The following is a 23,597-nucleotide window of genomic DNA, read 5'->3' on the forward strand; positions in this document are numbered from 1 at the left end:
GAGAAGGTTAAAACAAAACCTCTCATCTGAGATTTGACCTCAGAAGGGAAATCCTGGAGGTGGAGTCATTGCAGAGAAGAAGTAAAAGAAGGTAACAAAGTCTTGAGACTAACTGTGATCACAGGGGATGGAATGGGAGGTTAGAAGTTGTTGAGAAGTGGAATTAAGTGTTTTATAATCTAAGAAGGCAGTTATTGATTCTGCAATAAGCTGGGGGTCCTGCTGCCATTTCAGAGTACTCATAATGTGAGTGCACTTTTGCAGGGTTGTGAGCAGGTGGGATGTAGGGTCCTGCAGATGCTTGTTCTGATGGGGACCACAGGCAGACAGAGCAGTGACAACATCACTGGCATAGGTGGAACTTTTGGTGGCAGTGTGAGAAGCAGCCTTTCACTTGAGCAATGCTGAGGGAGGAGGTGGTGATAATTATTTGGTCAGAGGGATCAAAAATGGAAGTTCTGCTTCAGATAACCCACAGAGAAGAGGTGACCAGCAAATATTTGGAAGTGGAAAGGCACAGGAGGATGTTTCTGTGGTTACGGTTACTCTTGAATGCAGTTTACCTATTTTCCCAAGTTGGTGAGGCAGGGAAACGACATGGAAATTGTGTCAAACTTCTGCAGTTTTATGTAAGAGTTGAACAGGGAACTTGCTGTAGCAGCAGCAGCCCTCCTGCAGGGAGAAAAGGCAGTGTTAACCTCAAATATTCTTTCAGCTGGTCTCTCATGATAGCTTGTTCTGACTTAGCAGTTTTGCCAGCAAGGCTGAAGAAAGAGATCCTTTCTTCCCTTACCCTTGTCCTGCTTGGAGAATTGCAGTACAGTCTCTGGGCCAGTGCATATTCCTTGATAATTTAGGTGATGTTCAGCCACACCTTTTAAAAGGAACAAAGAATTCTAGCTGAGTGCCATAGGTTAGGCTGACAGACAAAAAAAATTGCAAAAAGAAAATGTGGTGGCATTTTGAGTGGAGAAACCATGTCTTCAGAGGTCTGCTGGCATCCCCCACTGTGAGCCATGGGATTCAAGGGCACTCCACAGCTCTGTGAAGGCACCTCTGCTCCTGCAGACTGAGGCCTTGTAGAGCTCATTTTGCAGCTGTAAAACTCCCTGTGTCAGTGAGCTGAGGGGAAAAAGGTCACATGCTGGATCTGGTGATCTGGACATAAGAATACGAGACAATGCATGAAATGATTTCAGAGGAGTAGCTGAGTGAGTGAAAGGGTAAGATCATCTCTTTTCACTGGTATGTAAGTGTGCTTTAAGGGCTGTGTTTGTACTGATTAATTACAATTGAGTGAAATATTCTGCCTAAATGACTACTTAACTGGTAAGAAGGGTTCTCTAATCATCTAATACTTCCTAACAAAATATTTGGGTTTTTCCTCATCAAACAAGAACCAAAGTAAGCAGTGTCAAAACCAAAGAGGAAAGCAAATAAAATACAGAAGACATAGTATCTGAGTGTTATCAACTTCTTTCAATGAAATCATTGACTTTCCCCCTCATTATTCTACTCACAGATTACACAATGCCATCAGTGCTACACTAGCAGCTTAAATATACCATAGAAAATGTTGTGAGAGTTTCTGGTAGATGATTAAACCTATGAAACTCTTTCTTAGTTGAAAGAATAACATTTGCTGGCTTGACATAGGCAACTCATTTAAAAGAAATTTGTTATGTGAAATGATATGTTCTAAATTCAGCAGGTTTATTACATTCATCTTCATTCTGCAAAACTTGCTAAATTGTTTACTCCATGCAGTGTTTTGTGTGGTTAAAAGGCATGCTAACATTAGTTAATTCTCACAAAATCTTTGAAATTAGGTAAATGTGTACTGTTATTTCAGATTCATTGAAAAGAAAAGGTGACCTATAAATTCAAAGGTTGTATGATTTCCCAAGACCAAACTCTGTGATTCCAGTGCTACAGGCTAAACCCCTCCGTGGCTGGAACATTTTGCCATCTGCAGCTGTCATAGGTACACCATGTAAAACCAAATTCTTGTCAGCTTTATATACATAAAGGTAATTGTCCTTAATTTGTGGGTTTGTCAGCTCAAACAACTTGCATATTTGAATTTCCTCTGTTTATTAGACTGAATGTAAATCAAATGGAGAATGAGCCATATAGTTGTACACTCATGGCTTATAGTGTTGCTGGAAAAATGCTAGCAGGAATCCTGTAGGCATAAATTGACTTTGTAGACAGAGAGGCTGTTCTTGAGCCTAGATGGAAATATACTGCTGAAGCTCCTATGGCACTTTTTTTTATTACAGCAGCAGTGTGCCCCTTTGTCCTTGGCTGGAATTCATTCTATATTCATTTTTGGCAGTGTTTAGAGTAGCAGCTGTCAATCTGTATGTGGCCTTACATCCCAGAGGGAATTGCACTTCATTAGTATTTTAACTATATAACTAAAAATTGTTTAAGTATTGTTTCAGACTCATATACAACACTGGTCATTCCACTCTTATATTACTTCATAAAGTTAGGTTGAACTACATACAGTAAAAAGACATTTAATTTTACAGGAAGGGAGAAAATAGCTCTAGAAAGTTTTGAGGTTTTTATCCTTGCAGGGAAGATACATTGCTGTCAATTCTCTGAAGTGTGTGCAGAATTACTCTTAGTCAAAGTAATATTCCCTGGAGTAAAAGGACAATATCTATGTCTCTTTTTCTAGCTCATGACCTTTAATAGTAATGCAGATTTTTTTTTTCTCCTCCCGCCTACCAAAATGCTGCAAAACCAGAGCAAATTGGGGAAGAGAATTAAAGAGCAAGCACTTTGAGTATTAATCAGGCATGACTTCTCTACTATGATCACTCACCTATGACAGCCAGTAAAGACATAGAAGTAGAGATAGTAAAGATGCTGCTAAGTTATTACATACTGGCCAAAAATCAAGCCTGGAATTTTCTAGCTACTATTTCACTTTTTGCTTTTAAGAGTTGAAGGGAGAATGCCACCAACAGTAATGCTTTGGGTTTCTTCTACCTTGTAAAAAGAGTAAGGTGCATCCTCTTATAACATCTTATATCAGGTTATCAGAGGGTTTGTTTGAATAAGTCCAATTTGAAAGTATGTCTAATATTTTTTCTGCCTTTTTGGAAAAGTTTGACTGCTTGGGCTGTTGCATGGAGCAAATGCACAATTATTGCTTGTCAGCAGAAATTTGCATGCGATCAAACTTTTCTAATGATCCCATAAACATCTTTAGACAAGATAAGTGATGCATCACTGCTCTTTAATGTTTATAATTTGGGAGCTCTTAAAATGGGTTTCATTGGATTACCCAAGCCATGGCTAATGTTTGACTTTACAGAGTCATGTTGACTGTTCCTTCTTCCAGGCAACTTATTGCTTCTAAGTGTTTGAATATATTAACCTGCATGGAAAGAGCTTTCTTGGGATTATTCAAACTCCTGTAGCATAGGTATTTCATCCAGTTCAATAAATAGAGATTTATTTCTTGGTCTGTATATTAATACATTTTGTTGTGCATGGCATTTGCAAACAAGCAAATTGAAGTGAGTATTAGTTCTCCATCTGTCAGCTGTGAAATAGCTATTTAATAAAGATATTAATCTGTCATGTAGAATTAAGATAGCTTCCTGCATCTTACTTGGCATCTTGCTACCTTAATGTGAATCTTTCACTGAGTGTGGGATTAAAATACAGATAAATAAATCTACATGGTTTATAGGCATATGAGATATCTAGGCTCCTATTTAAAGTCAGGTAAATCACTGAGGCTCAGAGAACAATGCATTTCCCTGAATTTGTGTTTAGTGCCATTTGAGGTGCCTGGAGTTAGCAACCACTACTGTAAGCCCAGAAGAGGGTCCAAGCCCTGTGGGAAGTCTGTTCCTATCAGAAGAGGCAGCTGGAGGCCTGACATAATAACTCATGGTACCTAAGATTGCACCATGTGTTTATTTTTAGGCCCCTGAATTGAACCCTACATTCAATTTTTTCAACCCTACAGCAGTTGAAAAAAGCTGAATTGCTCTCCAGGAAGCTTTAACTGTGTTGAGTAGGGGCTTCACAGTTATGACTGTTGGAGCTGCTCAAGGCTGAGACATCTCTGAAAGGATGACAATTGTGATAAAAAAACTGTGGGAGATTTGTACTTCTAGAATAGCAGCTGAAGGCCAAGCAAATAACAGTGGTGCTAGACCCCTGCTTAGAGGGCCAAATTGCCCCCTGCATCTCCAGTGATTACAGCAATAGCTTAAAACACCTGATGCACCAGTGGCACTTAAATGTAGGCATCTTAATCTAGAACTGAATCCTGTACTGAAAACCCAGTAAAGTTTCTAGCCTCTCTTGAAATCCATTAAAATGAATGCCATGTTTCACTGATAGGTGAATAAATGATTGGTTAGAACAAAAATTTAGTACTTCCAGACATACTGAATATACCTGCTTAAAAATTCATTATTCAGCCTTTCCTATCACTCAATTTAACAAATAAAATTCATCGTTTGATGCAAAAATCAGAGTTTTTCCAATAGATTCCATCAAGCTTTTGATTTAAGTCACAGTTCTACAAAGAACTTCGGCATATTGAGGTATTAATATTATTGTATAGAACTCCTAGGTTGCTAAAATGTGGGAGGAGGGCACTATTGTGAAGAGGAAGAATGGCTTCATGAATTCCTTGGGTCACTCAACAGATTTTAGAATGTGGTTACGAGGTTTGCAGCAAGTTCTCTGTGTAATCCTGTGAGTTGTAAATGCTGCTGAGGCTTTAAAGTCAAGGAGGCCATCTGGGTAAATAAGGCCAGAGCTGCTGCTTTACCATGAATAGCATCACTTCTCAGAAAAGTATCTCAGGTTATTTCACAGAGAGTCACACCAGGATAGTGATCTTCAGTGAGGGAATGACCTCTTGAATATCAGGAATAAAATCTTAGAGTTTTATCCTGCCTGTGGAAGGCAAGTGGGATCATCTCTGTGCATTTAGAGTCTTAAGAGTTGCAGTAGTGTTCTGATAGATGCTCTCCCAGATTCCCAGCTGAATTTGGAACACAGTGAGACTGATGATTCTGGAAAATCTGTACTCTATATTTCTCAGCTGAGAGCAGCAGATTTGTGCTTTTGAATTATCTTTTCCCAGAAATGACTAAGATATTACACTGTAAATCTTTTGAGCACTAACATACTTTTGTATTCTGACTGAATTCATTAGTAAATGTTACACTGGTTTCAGGTAAAAAAGATTAGAACCTACAACAGGGCATATAACTTATTTAAATATGGTCATGTTTTCCATCATACACTTGCAATTGGGAACTTTGAGATTTCAGTGCAGCCCAAGTTTTTAATCAACATTGTATTTAATATTCTGACAACTTCAATGTAAAATGTGACAGTCTAAATAACACAACCCAAATGTGTCACTACCACTTATCATGCTAAATTGGAAATAAATAGGTTTTTATGAGGTAGATTTATTTTAAGAGCAGTTAAGTTTGCGTTTTGGTTTAGCTTTTTTCTGAAGGAAAACTGGGATAATTGAAGGCTGAACCCAGAGGGTAAATAATATAAAATGTTAGTACATAATAAAATGTTAGCTTTATTATGTATTTATTATATATGGCATTCAAGCTAGATATTTGGCCTGAAATAAATCCCCTTGCATTCCACCTGGGCCTCAGAAATAAGATGGGTTGGATGCAGCTGGGCTTAGCTTCTGATTAGAACTGATTAAGCATTACCAGCTTGGTTGAGTTCAGTAAGAAATTGTATGATCACAGACTTGCAAATAGTGCAGTTTATCAGTTCAATACTATAGATCTGAGTTCAATAAAAACTTTCATAGTCCAGATTCACAAAAAGTATAGTTTCCTGAAATAATAGGAAAGCAGGTTCAGGATTGCTGGTGATAGGATTGCACTAGCTACAGTATATCACTACAGCAGGTGATAGTAACAGAGCTCTATTACTGACATATAGATAGAAATATAAAAACATTCCCAGGTCTTTATAATGCACTGAAAGCACAAAGCTCACCCAGAGGCATCCCTTCAGGGGAGGAGGACAGTCCATCAACCGATCCCAAGTAAGCAGAGGTGTTTCCCCCTCTCTCCTTTTTTCTTTCTTTGCCCCAAACCCTCCCTTCCTTTATGTCATAGGTGTTATGATTGTACATGTAAGGTGTGTTTTCATTTCTCTTCATTTGCAGGATGTAGAAGTTAATATGCAAATAGGGCTTAATGAGTGTCTTGGTTATTTTCAGTCAGAATTTATAGTTGACACAAAAGGTAGAATAAACACTTTGGTCCTCCTCCACCTGCTGAGGTGGCAATAAAGGCTGTCTGACCTTCACTATAAAGTCTTTGAGTACATCTTTGTCTCCTTAAAGGACTACATTTATAACAAGGCTGCTTATGCAGAGTGGCTGATAGAGAGGGGCAGGTTTTCTCTGCAGCTTCTCTGAGGCTTCCACCCAGTCGCCGTTCAGTCCTTACACCTTGCTCGAGCCAGTTCTAAGATAGGCAGGGGCACATCTCATGTTTTTCTCAACCAGTCTCATCAGTTCTTCACTAGCTTAAGGCAACTCTGTAGCAAGCCTGACCATTTACCATAATTATGGATCTGTGGTACATGGTTGTGGTTCCTTGATCTGTGGTACTTGGTTCCTTGGTTTGCTGAAACCAGTGTCAAAACCTTGTTTTAAGCCAACAGAATCACTCATCAAGTGGGTACACAATCTCACCTTGTAAACTTGTAACACTTTGCACTGTGTTTACTGAAAGAAAAGAGAGGTAATGATCTCAGCATGCCATCTGCCAGTTCTCTGTCTGAATGGAACAGACTGTGTCACAAAGGGTGAGACATGTCTTTAAGTGACCTTTGTGGATTTTTGGTGGCTTTGGGGTTTCTGGTGTGGTTTTGGTTTGTTTTGTTTTGGCTTTTTGTGTTGCTTAGTAACAATATCAACGATTACCAATTTATAGCATTTGTGTAGTATGTGAGGTGTTAACATGTTTGTAAAAATTAAGAGTCCAATTAATGTTTCCTCTGCAGAACTTTGAAATTATTTGGCTCCTTCCTTTTTCTTTTTTCCCTTCTACAAATGACCTAGAATAGTGAAAAATTGTAAATTTCCATTTCAGTATTACTCAAATCAGTAGTGTTTTCAAACGGAGCATATAGCAGAATTAAATAACTTACAAAGCATAAGTGGCTTTCAAAGGTCATATAATGTCTTTGTGGTTAGTAGCTGCACATAGGGTAATGCCTGGAAGTGATAATGTTTCCTCCAAATGAACCACTGAACAAAGCATTCAGTGTCAGAAATCTTACTTGATGACTTGCAGAACTATGTTAGACAGATTTAAAACAGAGAACCAGATACACTTTAACAGATTGTTTATGCCATCCTTTCAGCTCTCTATAACTTCTGCTGGAATCTATCCTACTGTTCAAAATCATAAAAAGGTAATACAAGATGGGTTGGACCAGGCCAGCTTCTGTAAGGAGACACACCAACTGAGTAGTTGGTGGAGAGAAATAAGCTCTCCCAGATAGTAAGTCATCTGCTGTCTTTTAGACACGTGTCATAGGGTAAGATGAATCACCTCCCTTTCTGCAGTGACTGAGACAAATGTGGCTAGACAACCTTTCCCTTTTAAGGCAGTAAAAGTTTGCTAATGTTAATCTCAGTCCCCAAGTTATTTTGTTTGTTTTCTGATGATACATTATAATTTGCCTTTGATTTGTTTTGGCAGATAAGATTTTAGAGGGTAGCATCTCCAGCAGTCCTTTGACAAGGTTCACATTGACTCCTGTGGGAGGTCAGAGTGAGAAAACACTGCAGGATTTCTCTTCCAGAAAGTGAAATGTTTCACTATTCCTCTCCCTTATTAGTGACATTTTGTTCTACCTTTCCATTCCCTTTAATCACTGCTAGAGATGATGCCAGCAGACAGTTAGGTGTTATCCCCAGGGCCCATGGATTGTCACAATAAATTCTGTGAAAAGACATAGTTTGATTAATGTCTACTGCAGGAGCTGAAGCCATTGCTCCATAACATAAAAATACTTGCAACTACTACACTGTCTTCCGATGTAATGATTCACATTTGGCTATGTAACGATTTCATCATTTTACCCATAACACAAGCAGTTGGGCTTAGGTTCAGTAGAGCTGCAGCAGAGAAAAGGGGGCCTGGCCAGTTGCTGTTGCTGTCCCTCAACTGCTTTCTTGCCTTGGTCCCTTTGTAAACAGCAGGATATTCCTTCTCTCAGCATGTTGAGAGAATACGGCAGCTGTTAAGGCCTTAGTGAAATTGGTTTAGCTGTTAGAACCCACTCTGACCACAGGCAAGATTCTTGTCAGCTCAGAAGAATTTTATGTATAATGTAGATAAATTGCTGAGCTCCATGTCCTGCCAAGACCATGGTAAAAATTGTCCTTAGCTTAAAGAGGCCAGATGTATTTTCATGGATCCAGGTGCTTGCTGGGTGTAAAGACTGTGTGAGACATTTTGTTGTCCATGTGCTTCACAGTGTCTACCAGTGGCACCAGGCTACTCTCATGGACTCTGTACATCAAGAAGTCCACATTTCCATTGGCTCTCTTAAGCTGTTTAAAAACGTAGGCAGGTTTGATACCTTCCAAAAGCTGTTGGATTTTCTACTGACGTACATGGTATTGGCACAGTGTGTACGTGACTAGCCCTGGTGCCTGATGTGGGGGATCACCACTTGCCCTGCATGCTGTGAAGGGCCTGTGTATCCAGTGTACCTCTGGAAATCCTGGGCTGGCTTGCTAACCCTGTACAAGTTCAGACCTCGAGAATGTCCCATGGCTCAGAGAATATTTGTCTTAATACAAAATGAAGAGACAAAAGACAAACTGTTAGAGGACTGCAGGGAAACATTAAAAAAATATAGAAGCCAATCAATCAGTTGTTAGACTTAGCACACTGGCAGCTTTAACTCTGCTGCAATTCTGTGGCTCTTATGTGGGCTTTTAGGAGGGTAAAGAAGTAGCTCACAGCTGCCAAGGCCACGGGGGGAAATATCAAAATACATCATTTGAGAATCAAAGAACTGGGTGGTGGAGATTGCTGTGCTGCGTTGATCAGAGGCAGAAGTAACATCTTTGAGCCAGATGAGAAATGTTAAGCTGAGTGAAGTATATACTCAAAAGCATTTTGAAAAAGGAGGAAGAATACTGATGCCCAACTGATTGCATAGTCCACCTGTTTCAAATCTGGTTTTTTGTTGTTTAGACAAACACACAGTTCCAGTTTGGACCTTACCTGTCCAAAGCGATGTCAGTGCTGGAACTTTTGTTCCTTTGGGTTCTGTTTTGTCTATATGTTTATTCATTTGAGTGATCCCTGTCTGTGGTATGAGGATCCATCCAGCATGGATCAGTGGCAGAATGAGGTCTCTAGTGAATCATGCTGGACAGAGATATTCAGGCTCCTTCCTCTTCCAGAATTTGCATGGGATGGATGTTTTCTGATCTTTAAAGAAAAATAATGTCAATTATTGCAAACACAGTCTTCTTTCTCCTGTGAGGTAATACTTAACAATCCTACTACTAAGCATATTCTGCATAAAGTTTGGTTTAATACTCCTTTTAATGGCGATTTCTTATCTATACTGCTTGCCCCATTATATCAGTAAATATGTTGACAAGACTGCAGCTGTCCTTTGCAAATTAACAAGTCCACCCCTGAATGGAAAGCTGGCTCTGCTGAGCCATAGAACAGACATGTGGAATAGTGGCAAACTGGGCTTCTGCAAACCATTTACTTCACAGAGCAGTGCAGCCAGATATTCTCACTTTGACATAATAGCCCCATGTAATTCTCCTTTTCTAGCTCTGAGTTGCCTTTTTGACAGCCCCTTCATGAGGCACTAAATTTGCTTCTGACTGATTGAGGCCAAGTCAATTGCAAATCACACTGTCACATCTAGGAATTCACAAGTTTTCAGCTCTGTGAAAGTGTTTCACCTTTATGAATTGACCATATGTTTGCTGGTAATACTCAGGTTTGAAAATCAGATTTTCTATGTATCAATTTAATAATTTTAAAGTAGAAAATATCTTCTCTGAGTATAATGGCAGCACTTAAAAGAAGTGGTTACATTTCCAGTAGAATTTATACTTTCATGAAAAGCTATCCTCCTAATTGGGAAAATAAGGCTCAAAGTATGACTTGTTCCATTCTCCTGGTAAAGAAATTCAGTGCTTTAAAAACCTCAGAACAGCACATTGCTTTAAAAGCATTGTTTTATGAGGCAAATGATTTACCTGTATATTTGGGGTTGGATTTTCCTTGCTGCTGTTATTCTTCATGAAGCAGCCCAGCTCTCTTCCAGTCCTTAGCCTGTCACTTCTTTTGTGCATCAAGTTTTCCACTGCCAGGATGTGTCATACCTCACCCACTCAGTTGTCCTGGATAGTTCTGGGTTGGTTTTCTGTGGCTGCAGTTGTCTTCCTCACCATGAAATGATAACCATACATTCCACTGAATAACATGAGTAGCTAGCACTTTTCTCTGTTCTAGGGAGACGTTCTATCACATTTGTATCTTTTAGTCAGAAGCTGAGCTAAAAATTTTATTGAGACAAATGTTGTAACAGTAGAGATCCCAGCCAGACTGAACACAGAAGTAATATGAAAGCCAGGACGGACTCTGTGAGTGAAAGCTGCTTTCTGTGTATTGTTTTGGAGGAAAATGTCTGATGTACAGGTGTTAAACAGCCATCTACAACCTTTCAAGGGGGATACGACTCACTGCTTGGCTAGTTTTCACTTCCTTAGGGTATTTTCCTACAAGATAATTACCAATATCCAGCAAAAGGAGGGTTGTTTGGGGCTTTTCATAGGGTTCTTGTAACATCCCTGTGGCATGCTACAGTAACTGCTATTTTTTCTATGATGCCCTTCAGGAAGTATCTGTGTGACAAGAAAGCCACTTAACAATGAAAAAATTCACGCTGTTTGATTTTGTAAATGATAATTCACTGCAAATTGGAGAGACTTCATGGATCCAGGACCTTCCCTGTGATGACAATGAACTAGAAAGGCTTCTGAAACCTAATGAGCACGTACTAGTAAACTGGCCTGTGGGAGAAAGAAAGACAGAAAAGCACCTGGTAAAAGTTGTGTACATGAGTGGTGAGTGCAGTTCCAGAACATTTGTCTGATATGAAACCTGCTTTTAAGGTATAGTTGCCTGATTGTCTGTGCTTTGGCCTTTTTCCTTTCCATCACTTCAGATGACCCCCAAGAGCTGGTGGAAATGATGCAAAAGATATTACGAGCAGATGAAATTACAAAAATACAAGTCCTTGGAAAAGGCAAGAGGAAGAGGATAGAAATGATATTCTCAGAGAGTGAGGACAGTGACCTGGATAAGGAAAAGGTGAGTTTGTGTCTTTATGTGCCTTTTATTGTTAGGTCCATAAAGGAATGAAATAGACTGTAACTATTGATTCTTCATGATAAAACACACAAAGGATGTATAGTAAAGGTAGGAATACAGGCAGCCTTCACATGGTACCTCAGCACAATCACTGTCAGAGTAATTACTTAGGACAATGGAATTGTCCTTTTCTGTATCAAGAGATTAGTGTTACTCAAGGCTTTGATGCTCTGTAGCTCCATTGGATTTTCCCCCATAAGACAGAAATGGGACTAGTGCTTAAAAAAGGGAAGGGAGCAGGTTTTCTGAGGTGTGCCTTGTGCTGAGATCTGCAGTGACAAAATATAGGCAAGGAAAACATAAAAGTTAACAAAGTTACAGATACATTTTTTAAAACTACAAACCAAGAATGTCAAGTGCACAGTGAACAAAAACTTATGGTATATTATGAAATATTGTCATGAAAGGCTCTATAGGAATGCAAAGGCATTGTTATGCACTTTTTACAGGGGAAGATGATGAAACATATAAAAAGAAAGAAATCATTGCAGGCATCTGCTCCTGCCAACATCCTGAGTCAACTTGAAACATCTTTAATTAACAAGCAGGTAAACATCCATTTTCACCAATGTATCAAGTGAAAGCAGTCTGAAAGGTATTTTTGAGAGAGGCATAGGATTTTTGCCATAGTGAAGTTAACAGTTCTAAAAGATGCTGCTTTGGAAAATGGTTGAATAGAGAGCAGAGACAAAGGTACCTAACAGTTATATATTAAACTGACATTTCATTTTTAATTTCAACTAGAATACTAACAGCTATGTTTGGTAAAAGCTTTTATTAAAATGCATTGAGTCTGTTTGTACAAAAGAATTTTTTTATTTAGCCAGATATTTTAATGTTAGTTTTGATACTTTTGATTTTATGTTGTTGTTGCTGTAGATATCACAGTTGTTTGGGGTTTTTTTCAGAGAGAACCATATTCAGGAAGCAACTTTCTATACAGTGAAAGTAGCAGTGATGATGAAGAGCCTTTATTTCAACTCTCCAAGGTAGAACTATGTGCCAAAATTAAAAGTCTCAAGAGGAAGCTGACAGATACCATGAGAGAAAACTGCCGCCTAAGGCAGTCCCTGGTGATGCTTCAAGGTAAAGTTGGGAGTATTTTGATGAAGAGGAAAGCCTGAAGGTCAGGAAAAGCTTGATTTATAGGAGGCCATTTGGATGGGAATTATGGATGCTCAAGCACCTGACATGATCAAGGCCTACCATTAGCATCACAATCTGTGATACATGGCAGCATTTAATTCCAGCAGCACTTACTGACTTACACAGAGGCCATGCAATCATAGTTAGAAATGAAAAATGTGTCGAAATCCTGCCAGTTGTTCCCAAGAGAACACTTCTGTGTGCTGTGTAACCATTGGGTAAGCTCAAATACTTCAGTGTCCAGTCCAACTCCCTTATTTACTAGCAGTCTTTCTTGATCAATTGATATTTCATTTATTCTGAAATTACTTAATTTCTAACTACTTTGGTGATTCCTCATTACTGATAATCTGAGTTAGTTTCAGATGCACCAAATTTAATTCTTTCTCAGAGATTAAAAATTTTGTTCCTCTGTAAATGAACGTTTCATCTCTTAGTGATCATCTTAGAAGTGCCTCTTGCTTGTCCCTATCCCTTACTCTAAGGCAGCCAAAACTGAATCCAAAATTTCAAACCGCTAGTGCCAGCTATACCATACCATCCCTAGACAATGTGGTGGTATCTGTTTGGTTTTTTTTTATTGTCAGATGATTTGCAACTGTTTATCATTTTCATTTCCCGCCTGATTGCATTTCCTACATTATTCATCTTGGTTTGAATCATTCATCTCCACCTTTTAAAATATTATTTGTAAACATTTTCTTTGTGTTGGATAACTTTTCTCACACATATAAGTAAATTTACCTGCATCCTGAGCAATTATCTTAGACTTTTACAGTATTTGGTTTAATTTAGTGATTCTGTATCTTGCTGATATGTTATCTCTTGCATCTTTTTTGCTTTGCATTGATTCTTCTTAATGGCTGCAATAAAAGTTTATATTTGAAAATATTACTTTGAGGAAAGGTTATTTAAAACATATTCTGTAGAGATTAAGAAGAAAGAAAAAGCCTCTGAAGTCTGTGTAACTTCTTTGAAAGAAAAAAAAAACAAACATCACTTAGCCCATATTCAATAGCTTTATGGACTTGTAGAGGTTTTGAGATTGTGGAAAGAAAAAAGAGAAATAGTCTGTTTTGTGCCAGGATGGGCATAAACTAATAATTCCTCTTAGCCTTGCACTGAACTGATCTATTCTAGAAACTGAGCTCAGATCTTCATGGCAGGGGGACAGCAGAATGGCAGGAAAGCATTTGAGAGAAGAGGAAAGAAGTATATTGAAATGTCTTTGCTGACTACTTTGAGTCTTTTGCAGTATTTGACAGGAATCTAACTGCAAAAATATCCCTGTTTATGTAATTGGAGTCTGAAAGCTTCCATTACTATTTTACTCCTCACTTTTCATCTTATTTCAGTGTTGCCACAGGCAGTCACTCACTTTGAGGAACTGGTAGGGATGGCTGAAGCACTGCTCAAAGGGGGAGTGGCATCATCCACGTCCAGTCTGCATCCACATGCTGTTTGGAAGGCATCTCACAATCCATTAGCAGATTCCTATGCAGCTATGCATAGTAACTCCAGCTCACCAATAACTTTGAATGTGGAAGATGAGGAGCAACAGACTGAAAAACAGGTCAGTTAAAAGGCAATTTCAGGCATGAAACTTTTTACAGTATAAAGTTAACTGCCATAGTATAATATAAAAAATAACCATCAGTAAAATAATTTGTCATCATTGCACTGATAACATAACTAATGAGCTCCTTTTGTGCAGAATCCTCTTTGGATGTGAAGCATTAGCTTTTATTCAGTGTCCTGTATGCTCTCAAATTCACTTTAAATTCAGTGACCTTGCATATCTGTGGCTAAGGGCAGAATGTGGATGCATGAAGAAAATGCCAAGATCCAGGGATAACTTCCAGCCGAATTGTTTGGATGCCAAAGGGGAATAATAGTATTTCAAAGATAATCTAAGATGAATACTGTTAATTTGTAATTGGAGGCTGCTATGTTTCTTCTCCAGACACTGGCTAGCAGTTAATTAGAAATACATGTATACAGAAATACCGAGTAAAGAAGTTCCCTTATTCTCTGCAATTATAACAGAACATGATTGAGAAATCTAAGGCATGGAGGCTGTCCATGAAAAAAATGAAGACACAACCAAAAGAATGATTCTAATGTCTGCATTCACAATTTACATAAACATTATTATGCATTGGGTCATGCTAATCCATGCAAATCATTCCTGTGTGTTGTCATGGAGGGCTAAAATCCAAAGAAGTCTGTTAAGAATTATCATGGCGTGTTTTTACTGCATATTGGAAACCGCAAAATTTGACCTAACAGCTTCAAAGAAATAAAAAGACCTAATTTTCTGAGCAGCCTGCCTTACTTGATAGAGGTAGCTCAAAATTGCCTATTAGGAGAGTTCAAACTCTTCTGCTGCATGCAGAAGCCACTCTCAAAGCCCAGGACCAGATGTCACAGTTCTTAGGGCATGTCTACTCACAGGCAGGAATATTTGCTTGGGCACAGTGCCATGCTACCAAGGCAGTACAGAAACCATGCCAGAACTGGACCACAGCCAGCCTGCATGAGGAGCACGCAGAAGGATTTTGCTATGTCTGAACGTGTCCTGTCTCCGCTAGTGAGTAATCAGGATGGGGAAGGGTTTTCTAGGATGCATGGGGCCCTTAGTCTGCCCCACACTTCCTTCTGGAAAATAATCAAGATGTGTGTATAGTCTCAGATGCTGAGCATAGAAAATAAAAAAGATATTTCGATGGTAATAGTATATAAAATTTCTAGAGAACTGCAGTAATTATGCCTATGACCAATTTTGTTTTCCAGTTCAAGATTGAAAAGTGGCAGATTGCACTTTGTAACAAGAGCAAACCTCAAAAATTTATAAACGACTTGATGCAAGCACTTTATACACATGAATACATGGCTACACACAGCCTGACAGGTGCAAAGTCCTCTTCTTCAAAGGATAAAGCGGCAAAACCAGCTATGAATCAGAATGAAGTTCAGGAAATCATAGGTGATGGCTTGTTAACATTACTCAACGTGGCTCTGACTTGACAGGGGGCTTTCTTGGAGGGAGGGGCTGTCATGCTTAGCAGCTGGTCTACTCAGGTGATGAGCTGCTTCCTGTTTCCTTCTTCAGCTACATGCTTTTTAAAAGCATCTGTTAAAAATACTGCCAGTGAAATGCTATGTAGTAATATTTCTATTGTGTGAATTCTGTGGGTTTTATTCAGGTGACTGCTCAGGACCAGTGGTACTGTAAATTGTTTTAGCCCTTGCAAGGTTAACCTGCAATACTCAAACTTGGAGCATGATGATAACAGATAAGGGAAGGCAAAAAGAGGACACGCTTGGATCAAATTTTAAATTATGTCTGTTGTGTTCTGAAGTTTAGTGAATGTTATGAGTTCTGACATTTCAAATAGCGCTAGAGGCAAAATGAGACTGTATAGAAGACAGAAATAGTGGTCAGAGAAACAAACAAAATTTGATTTATGCTGAGGTTTAGAGCAGAAAATATTTGGTGAATAGGACAGAAAATAATTTCAGATGGAAGTATTAGCTTTAAAAAAACCAGAATCTTGTGAGCATATGAAGCCAAATTTTAATTGGATTCACGCCTAGAACTAAATACTAGAACAATATAGCCTTAATTACTGTAACATAATTCCTCCCCCATTGCCATTCCCTTGGACTTTGCAGTTGTCTTGGTTCCCTTCTCAGTTTAGCTCCAGTTCCTGTACCTTAGTACAGTTTCATTGAAGTTTGCCAGCAGTTTCAAAAGTTATCAGTTGCAAAAACTCTTTTTTCTTAAGAACCGTGTTAGAAAAATAAAAGCCCAAAGTCAAGAGACATAAAAGGAAAGAGTGTGTAGGACGGTAAAAATATATTTAGAGGCAGTAAGATGAGACAGTTTTGGAATGACATTTAAGAAAAATGTGGTAATAGTATATAATATATATTTAATGGGATGAGAAAAATGGTTGGACTCAATCATAATAGTTTTATTCAATCTTAATGATTCTGAATCCTACTAGGGCCTAAGCAGAAGTGAAAAGGGAATCAGAGAAGGTAATCAGAGAATGGAATACAACATGTTGTGGAGAATTCAGTGACAAAGCTTATAAAGAAATCAAAGAACTTTGTTAAAGTAGAAAAAAATACTCTGAAATTTAAACAGAAAAGTGTGAACATTATACAAGAGAAAAAGAAAAATGAGAAGGAAGTTTGGGAGTTCTAGGACTGTAGAAAATGAGTTAGTAAATCAGATTATTTAAAGAAGATGGAAATTGTAGGACTTCAAAATAAAATGAAATTAAAGGGCAGGGAAGATGATGGAAAAGAAGGGAGCAGGAATCACATTGCTCATGTTGAGTCGTGTTATTATTGCATTCAAAAAATGTAGCCAGGCAAAACAGAAGGGAAATTTTTAGAAAAAGTGACATCACCTGCAAATGAAAAGTAATGAGGAAAAAAAAAGTAAGATTCAGAGTCATAAGGACTGACGAGGATGGGAAAAGGACTCTGATCGAGGACAGAACATAAGGACAGATGATTAGCAGCACAAATCACTCACTACAGAAGCCCTTGTGGCCCTGGAGTTCCTTCTGAGTCTGCCAAGAGCAGGTATCATTGTGGAAGGCACAAAGGAAAACAGGAGGTGTGTAAAATCTATGAAGGAGTTTGTAAAGATTGTGAAGTAACTAGAGTGGAAGCTGAAGTAGCTGGAACTTTAAAAGATGCAAGAAATATATTTTATATCACATTTCTTGTTTCCCTTATTTGGAGGGTCCAATGTATATATATAAATATATATATCATCTCTTTATTTTGCAGGAATCACCAAACAGTTGTTTCCAAACACAGATGATGCTTTAATTAGGCGAATGATGGGACAAAAACTGAACAATTGCACCAAGAAGCCAATTTTAAGCAAAGACCTTAACTCAGGTGCTTTTCAGAAACACAGCTTCTGGTAAGTCACATTAAAAAAAGGCCTGTACTGTGTAATTTTGCATATTACTTCATAGTAATAAAATCTAAAAGCAGTCTTAAAATTCAGGTAACAATACTTATTTACCTACTTGGTATATGCACTACCAAGCCAGTAAATATTTCCATAACCTTGTACAAAAAGCACATAATAAAGAAGCAGTCCAGCTTAACATTACTGCACAAAAATAGTTATTGGTGCCAGACAAAGCAGCACAAGACTATTAAATTATAGGTAGAGAAAACAGAAGTAAACACATGGAGTTGCTTTGCTGAATATGTCTATTTTAGATTTGACATTATTTACATTTCTTATTATTCTCTGGCTCACCATGGGCAAGTCAATTCCATTTTCATCTCACCTGTTGTATCCCAATCAACCCACAAATGAATATAGGGAAAATCCCACCTCTGTGGTATATATTTATAAGAGGTGAGCTAAGCTGACAATCCTTTACTGCCAAAAGAGTCTAAATTATTGGGTCAGAGGAATTATTAAATAACATCTTACCTATTAGGGGCATTTTTGCCTTATGAATGAAACTAATACAAAATTACCAAACTCATGGCTACAGTCGGTGAAGTCAGCTATTTGCACAGTACTGTTTCCACAAATACCAAATGCACATATCACAGAAGGGTAGAGCTGGAAGGCACCTCTGCAGGTTGGCTGGTCCAGCCCCTGCTGCTCTAAGCAGAGTCACCCAGCCCAGTTGCTCAGAGCCAGGCACAGTTTGGTTGGCTATCTGCAAAGGTGGAGACTCCACCGCCTCTCCGGGCACCCTGCGCCACTGCCCCGCCACCCTCACGGTGTTGGTGATGTTCACACAGGACCTCCTGAGCTTCCATTTCTGCCCATTGCTTCTGGTTCTGCTACTGGGCCCCACTGAGCTGAGCCTCCATCTAGTTTACACTCTCCCATCAGAGACAGTAGTGCACACAAATAAGATCAGCTTGAGCCTTCTTGAGCCTAAACAGGCTCAGCTGACTCAGCCTCTCTCAAAAACCCGATAAGAAATGAGCAAGGAACAGGACAAGAGATTAAAATAGGGTGACAGGGAAAAGAGATTTGTCCTTACTCAGACTTTCTATACTGAAGTAGCATATTTCTTCTTCTTGGTTCACTTATCTCCTGCATGCTTTTAAAATCCAAATTTGCAACTGTAAGACACTTCATAAGAAAAAAAGGCAAAACAAAAAAAACCCCAACAACAATAACAACAAATAAGAAGCACCCCAAGATACTTGTCTATGTTGTGATACAAACGTTTGAAAAGTAGTAGTGCTTTGCTTCTAAAATTCCTTTCTAAGCCATCTGGTAGTACTCCATGGACCACCAGTGGTCTGTGAATTATTACTTAATAAATACCTACAGAATATCTGTTAGGAAAATCCACATACACAGGTTTTTCCATCTGGAAATAATAAACAAATGCACCAGCCTGGCAAAAATGAAGTTTACAAGGTTAATGCTTTTCTCCTAGAGATGAGAAGACTTCATAAATTAAAGGTCCTGTGTATTTGTAATATACAGTATGCAATTATTCACTGCAGTGTTTTTCCTTGTCCTTAACACAGACATGAAAAATAACAGCACAGAATCAAGGATTTTGTCTTCTTTGAAAATATGAAAATCTTAAATATTTTAAATCTTTATCTTCATTAGGTGGATCCATACATTTTGCTAATTCTTGAGTCTTCTAATGTACACAGTATTCCTGAAGCCTTGATAGGAAGACCTTGACTATACTAAAACACTTCTGGGTTGTTATTTAATATTGTCCATGGACCTTCCAATTTAAACCAAATATTTTTAAAATGCCCTTTTAATATTTTAAAAATGTCCTTATGTCTGTTATCAATCAGTGCTTATGTAAAATCCAGGCCAACATCCATTGCAACCAATTCAGATATTGCCTGAATAGTGTCATTTGAACTGATGCATTTATAATGAATTTTTTTTACATCTGTTAAGCATTCCCTCGCTGTCAAAGCAGTTAAGCACCATCTAAGTAATCGAGATAATTTGGTGACTCCATTAACTCAGATGACACAGATTCTCTGTAAGAAAAGTAAAACAATTTAAAAGTGCTCATAATCTCACTGCTACTCCTTCAATCTACCTTCCAGCAATGAAGTACGAGAGGGGTAGAGAAAATTCTGTTGTGCAGGACCTTTAGTAACCATTTATCCAGAAAAGTTACTAACTTTGAAAACTGGTGTTGCTGCAGCTTTTATTTTCTCCCTTGCTGGTATTTCCTCCTTACTCACCTCCTCCACCTTTCCCCAGAGTAGAATTATAGTCCAAGAGAAAAAAATATGGAAACAAATCCAATGAGACAGACAAATTTCCATCTCAAATTTCCATGAACCTGAAGTGAAACAAGGAAAAGGGCAATGTGACAGTGAAGAAACCTATTTAACTAGCTAATAAACAATCTCTGCAGCTTGGAAACTAAGAACAGTACTAATTGCACATTTAATGTTAATATCTCAAACTTAGTTATAAATTGTCTCAACAGTGGTTCAACAGCTGCTCCTCAGGGCATCATCTCTTTGGCTGTTCCTCCTTGTACACCAGACCAGCAGGATGATGATTCACCAGCTGCTAATGCACAACTTCAGCAAAGTGGCAGCTGCCTGACTCCTCCACCTCCCACCCCAGAAGGTCAGCGGGAGTGCCCCAAACCCACTTCTTCTAAGGTGGAGTCTCAACTCGCCAGCAGCTCACCAGCGCCCTCTCCCAACCAGGGTTGTGGACAGGATCTCAGGAATTCAGACAAGGAATAACAGGTGTTTCATTCCAGCTCATGTGCTCAACAGAGATTAAGAAGCAGTATAAAATAAAAAAGAAATAATATCTCAATTGTACTAGATATATGGTAGTGTCCAACAGCGGGCAGAGATAGAAGCCTGAGAACTTTTTTCTCAGACAAATGAAAATCCCATAGACTAGAAAAAAATTGAAGGCATATTAATATATTTGAATTTAAGATGTTATAAGATATATGCATGTTATGCAGTAATTAAAACTCGTACTGAAGACTACAAGTAGAGTCCCCCTTAGTTAGACAAAAACATTATTTAAAGTACTACCAAAAAATACATATATGAGGAACCATAATTCCCCTTGCTTTCACCTTGACAGCTGAGGGAAAGCTGCTGAACTGATCAAAGAAAGTTATTGTTTATTAATGCAAAAAAGGTATAGAGATATGGAGAGAAAATAGAAAGATCTCCTAGTGAAATGAAGACTGTGGCCAGCACAGGAGTACAAAGCACAGGGCGACATGAGCAGAGAGGAAGAAATGAAATAGATATTTAAGGCTGCTACTAACTTGGAAAACAAAGTAACTTTTCTAGGCCAATTAAACTATAACTTTCAAGGTATCCACAGGAAAGAAGCAGGTACTTTTTGACCTCTCAAAGTAGAAAGACAATGGAAGAAGCCATGTTCCTTTGTAGCTCAGGGAAGAGTCCTCCAGGAGAGCCTGTTTAGTTATGGAAGCCATTCTCTTACAGGGATTCTGCTGCTGGTACTCTGCTGGTTTGGCAGCTCTTACTCCCTCTTCTTCCCTGACCATTAGGTCCATAGGATAAGGGTGCCTGGTCCTTTCAGTGGGGAAATAGAGGACACTCAGTGGAAGCAACTAGTAAAGGGCAGAGTTGCCAGCTTCTACTCCCCATGTTTTGATTTTGGTACACTACCCCTTACTTAAAGTGGACAGGCAGAATATTCCTCATGGGACAAGGACCAGAAAAATCCCAGTATCTGGGCAGTTGCCCTTGAGATCTGACAGCACTTCTTCCAGGAAGCAGCTGGCAGTCATACAAACCCTGTAACAGCCTTAGGAGGAGGAGTGGAAGATACAGGCTTCGCAGGGCAGTGGTCACAGCACCAAACTTGGCAGAGTTTAAGAAGTGTTTGGACAATGCTCTCAGGCACATGGTGACTCTTGGGGTGTCCTGCACAGGGCCAGGAGCTGGACTCAATGATCCCGATGGGTCCCTTCTAACACAGCATATCCTGTGGTTTTATGATTTTTTTCCTTGCTGACTGATTTCAGGTTTCCAGTGTGCTGACATGGGAAGGAGAGAACGCCTGGGACTATAGCTTTCCTGTTTGAGTGTCCTTCCCAGAACTGAGAGTACTATTAGCTAAATCTATTTCAGACATGGCAAACGAGAAACTAATGAATCAGATTGGAAAAATGAAATTACATTATATTGAAGAAATCTAGCTTGATTTAAGGAGGATTTCCGGACATCTGAGTTACAGAAATAAATTAGAAATAATATGAGGGTGAACACTGAAAAAAAAATCTGAAGATAAGGTTATCAGCCAAATACCACTGAAGGGAAATGCTGCAAATCTAACTGCTCTAGAGCAAGGCACTAATAGAATGCACTGTGGAGAAGACCTGTTTGTGGGCAGGGGTACAAATTAAGTGATTTGCTATCCTTTTTCATCTCTCACCTAACAATTCCTTGGATAGATAGATCAGGATGAAAGCAGGTATGAAATATGTTAGTTCTATTTCATGCTATTAACCACCATCTATAAAATGTAATAGAAGGATGTTTGCTATTATGTAAATTTTGTATATGTAATTGTATGTACAGCATATATAATAGTGTATATAGTTAACAATATTTTTGAAGCGACTTTCTATCAAATAAAATGAAACATTACTATGTCTTAGTGCTGTTTTATTGTCCTCACTGTCTAATGGGCCTTTTCTTACATCACCTCTGTGGTACACTCTGACATACAAGGTTGGGGTTTTTCTTTCTCTTTAATAACTGTTCTGAAGCCAGCTTCTGTAAAGCTCATCATTTTACCTGGGGAAGTGTGATGTTTGTGAGGTCCCCAGGACAAGGTGAGAGATGAGAATTTGACTCCATGTTATCAGAAGGTAACATATTATCATATTATATTATGTTGTGTATGTGTTGTGTTATGTTATGTTGTTATATGCTATACTAAAACTATACTAAAGAAAGAGAAAGGATACATCCAAAGTCTTAATAAGAATGATAAAGAAAAACCCGTGACTTCTCAGAGCTTCAACACAGCTGGACCACAATTGGTCATCAAATTAAAACAATTCACATGCTGGATAAACAATCTCCAAATCACATTCCAAAGCAGCAAAACAGGGAGAAGCTGAAGCTTCCCAGAAGAAATCCTGGTGAAGGGATTTTTCAGAAAATATCATGGTGACAGGGGAAGGAGCTGGACCACCTTACAAGGGCACTCTAACCTTAAAGCTGTCCCAGCTGCTGTGGCACAGCTGCAGCTGCTCTGCCCTTCGGGAGGTGTTGCAGCCCTTGGGCAGGGAGGGGGAACTGAAGGTGAGCAGCTGCTCTCCCTGTGGCTGGTGCAGCACTGCAGATCCCACTGCTCTTAGTGCTTTTCTATTCTGCTGTCTTGGTGAGTTGTCAAAGGAAAAACAGTGGGGCTGGCAGCTCACCACAAAAAGTGTAGGAGGAGTTTCATGGTGGTGGAGGACCTGCTGCTCCCAGGCATGGGCCAGGGAGATAGGTGGGGGTATTCTGGAAAAAAGGAACAACAAAGGAAAGGAGATATTTTAATGTTGTAACAAAGGATAAAAAGTGATCCAGCTGCAAAAAGACCATTCCTTCCCCTTACTAAAGTATAGAAACAATGTTATCCCACCAGATGGCAGGAGATAAATAGCTGTTACACAGCTATACCATTAACAAAAGGGCCATATCTTACAGTGTGACCAGAAAGGTACAAAATAAAACTGGTTTTTTCAAAATTGAAAAAATTTACCCTGACAAACTCAGAGAATACAAAATTGAAGACTAGATAATCACAGATTAGAAACTTCAGAAGGAGTAGAAAGGGACATCAGACCAGCGTAGTTCTGCTTCTCCCAAAATTTGCATTAAAATAAAAATTAATTTGCTATAGGTAAATGTGTTGTGTTCCAAAGTGTAAAATTCTAATATGAGCAACAGAGGGCACATTATCTGCAGTCCTCAGAATGAGAG

General features: G+C 38.8%; 1 protein-coding gene across 1 annotated transcript; it reads left to right on the top strand.

Annotated features, from left to right (window-relative positions):
• Nucleotides 1–40: 40 nt before the first annotated feature.
• On the top strand, nt 41–22,050 carry BEND6 (BEN domain containing 6). The gene is made up of 9 exons (XM_084201763.1): nt 41–91; nt 10,930–11,158; nt 11,260–11,405; nt 11,915–12,013; nt 12,374–12,551; nt 13,967–14,184; nt 15,405–15,597; nt 17,421–17,559; nt 20,099–22,050. The coding sequence occupies exons 2-9, from the start codon at nt 10,963–10,965 to the stop codon at nt 20,364–20,366; spliced, it is 1,437 nt and encodes a 478-aa protein (XP_084057889.1). The 5' UTR covers nt 41–91; nt 10,930–10,962; the 3' UTR covers nt 20,367–22,050.
• The last annotated feature ends 1,547 nt before the right edge of the window (nt 22,051–23,597 follow it).

This window comes from Fringilla coelebs, assembly GCF_963513975.1.
Source record: "Fringilla coelebs genome assembly, chromosome: 3".
NCBI classification, from domain to species: Eukaryota; Metazoa; Chordata; class Aves; order Passeriformes; family Fringillidae; genus Fringilla; species Fringilla coelebs.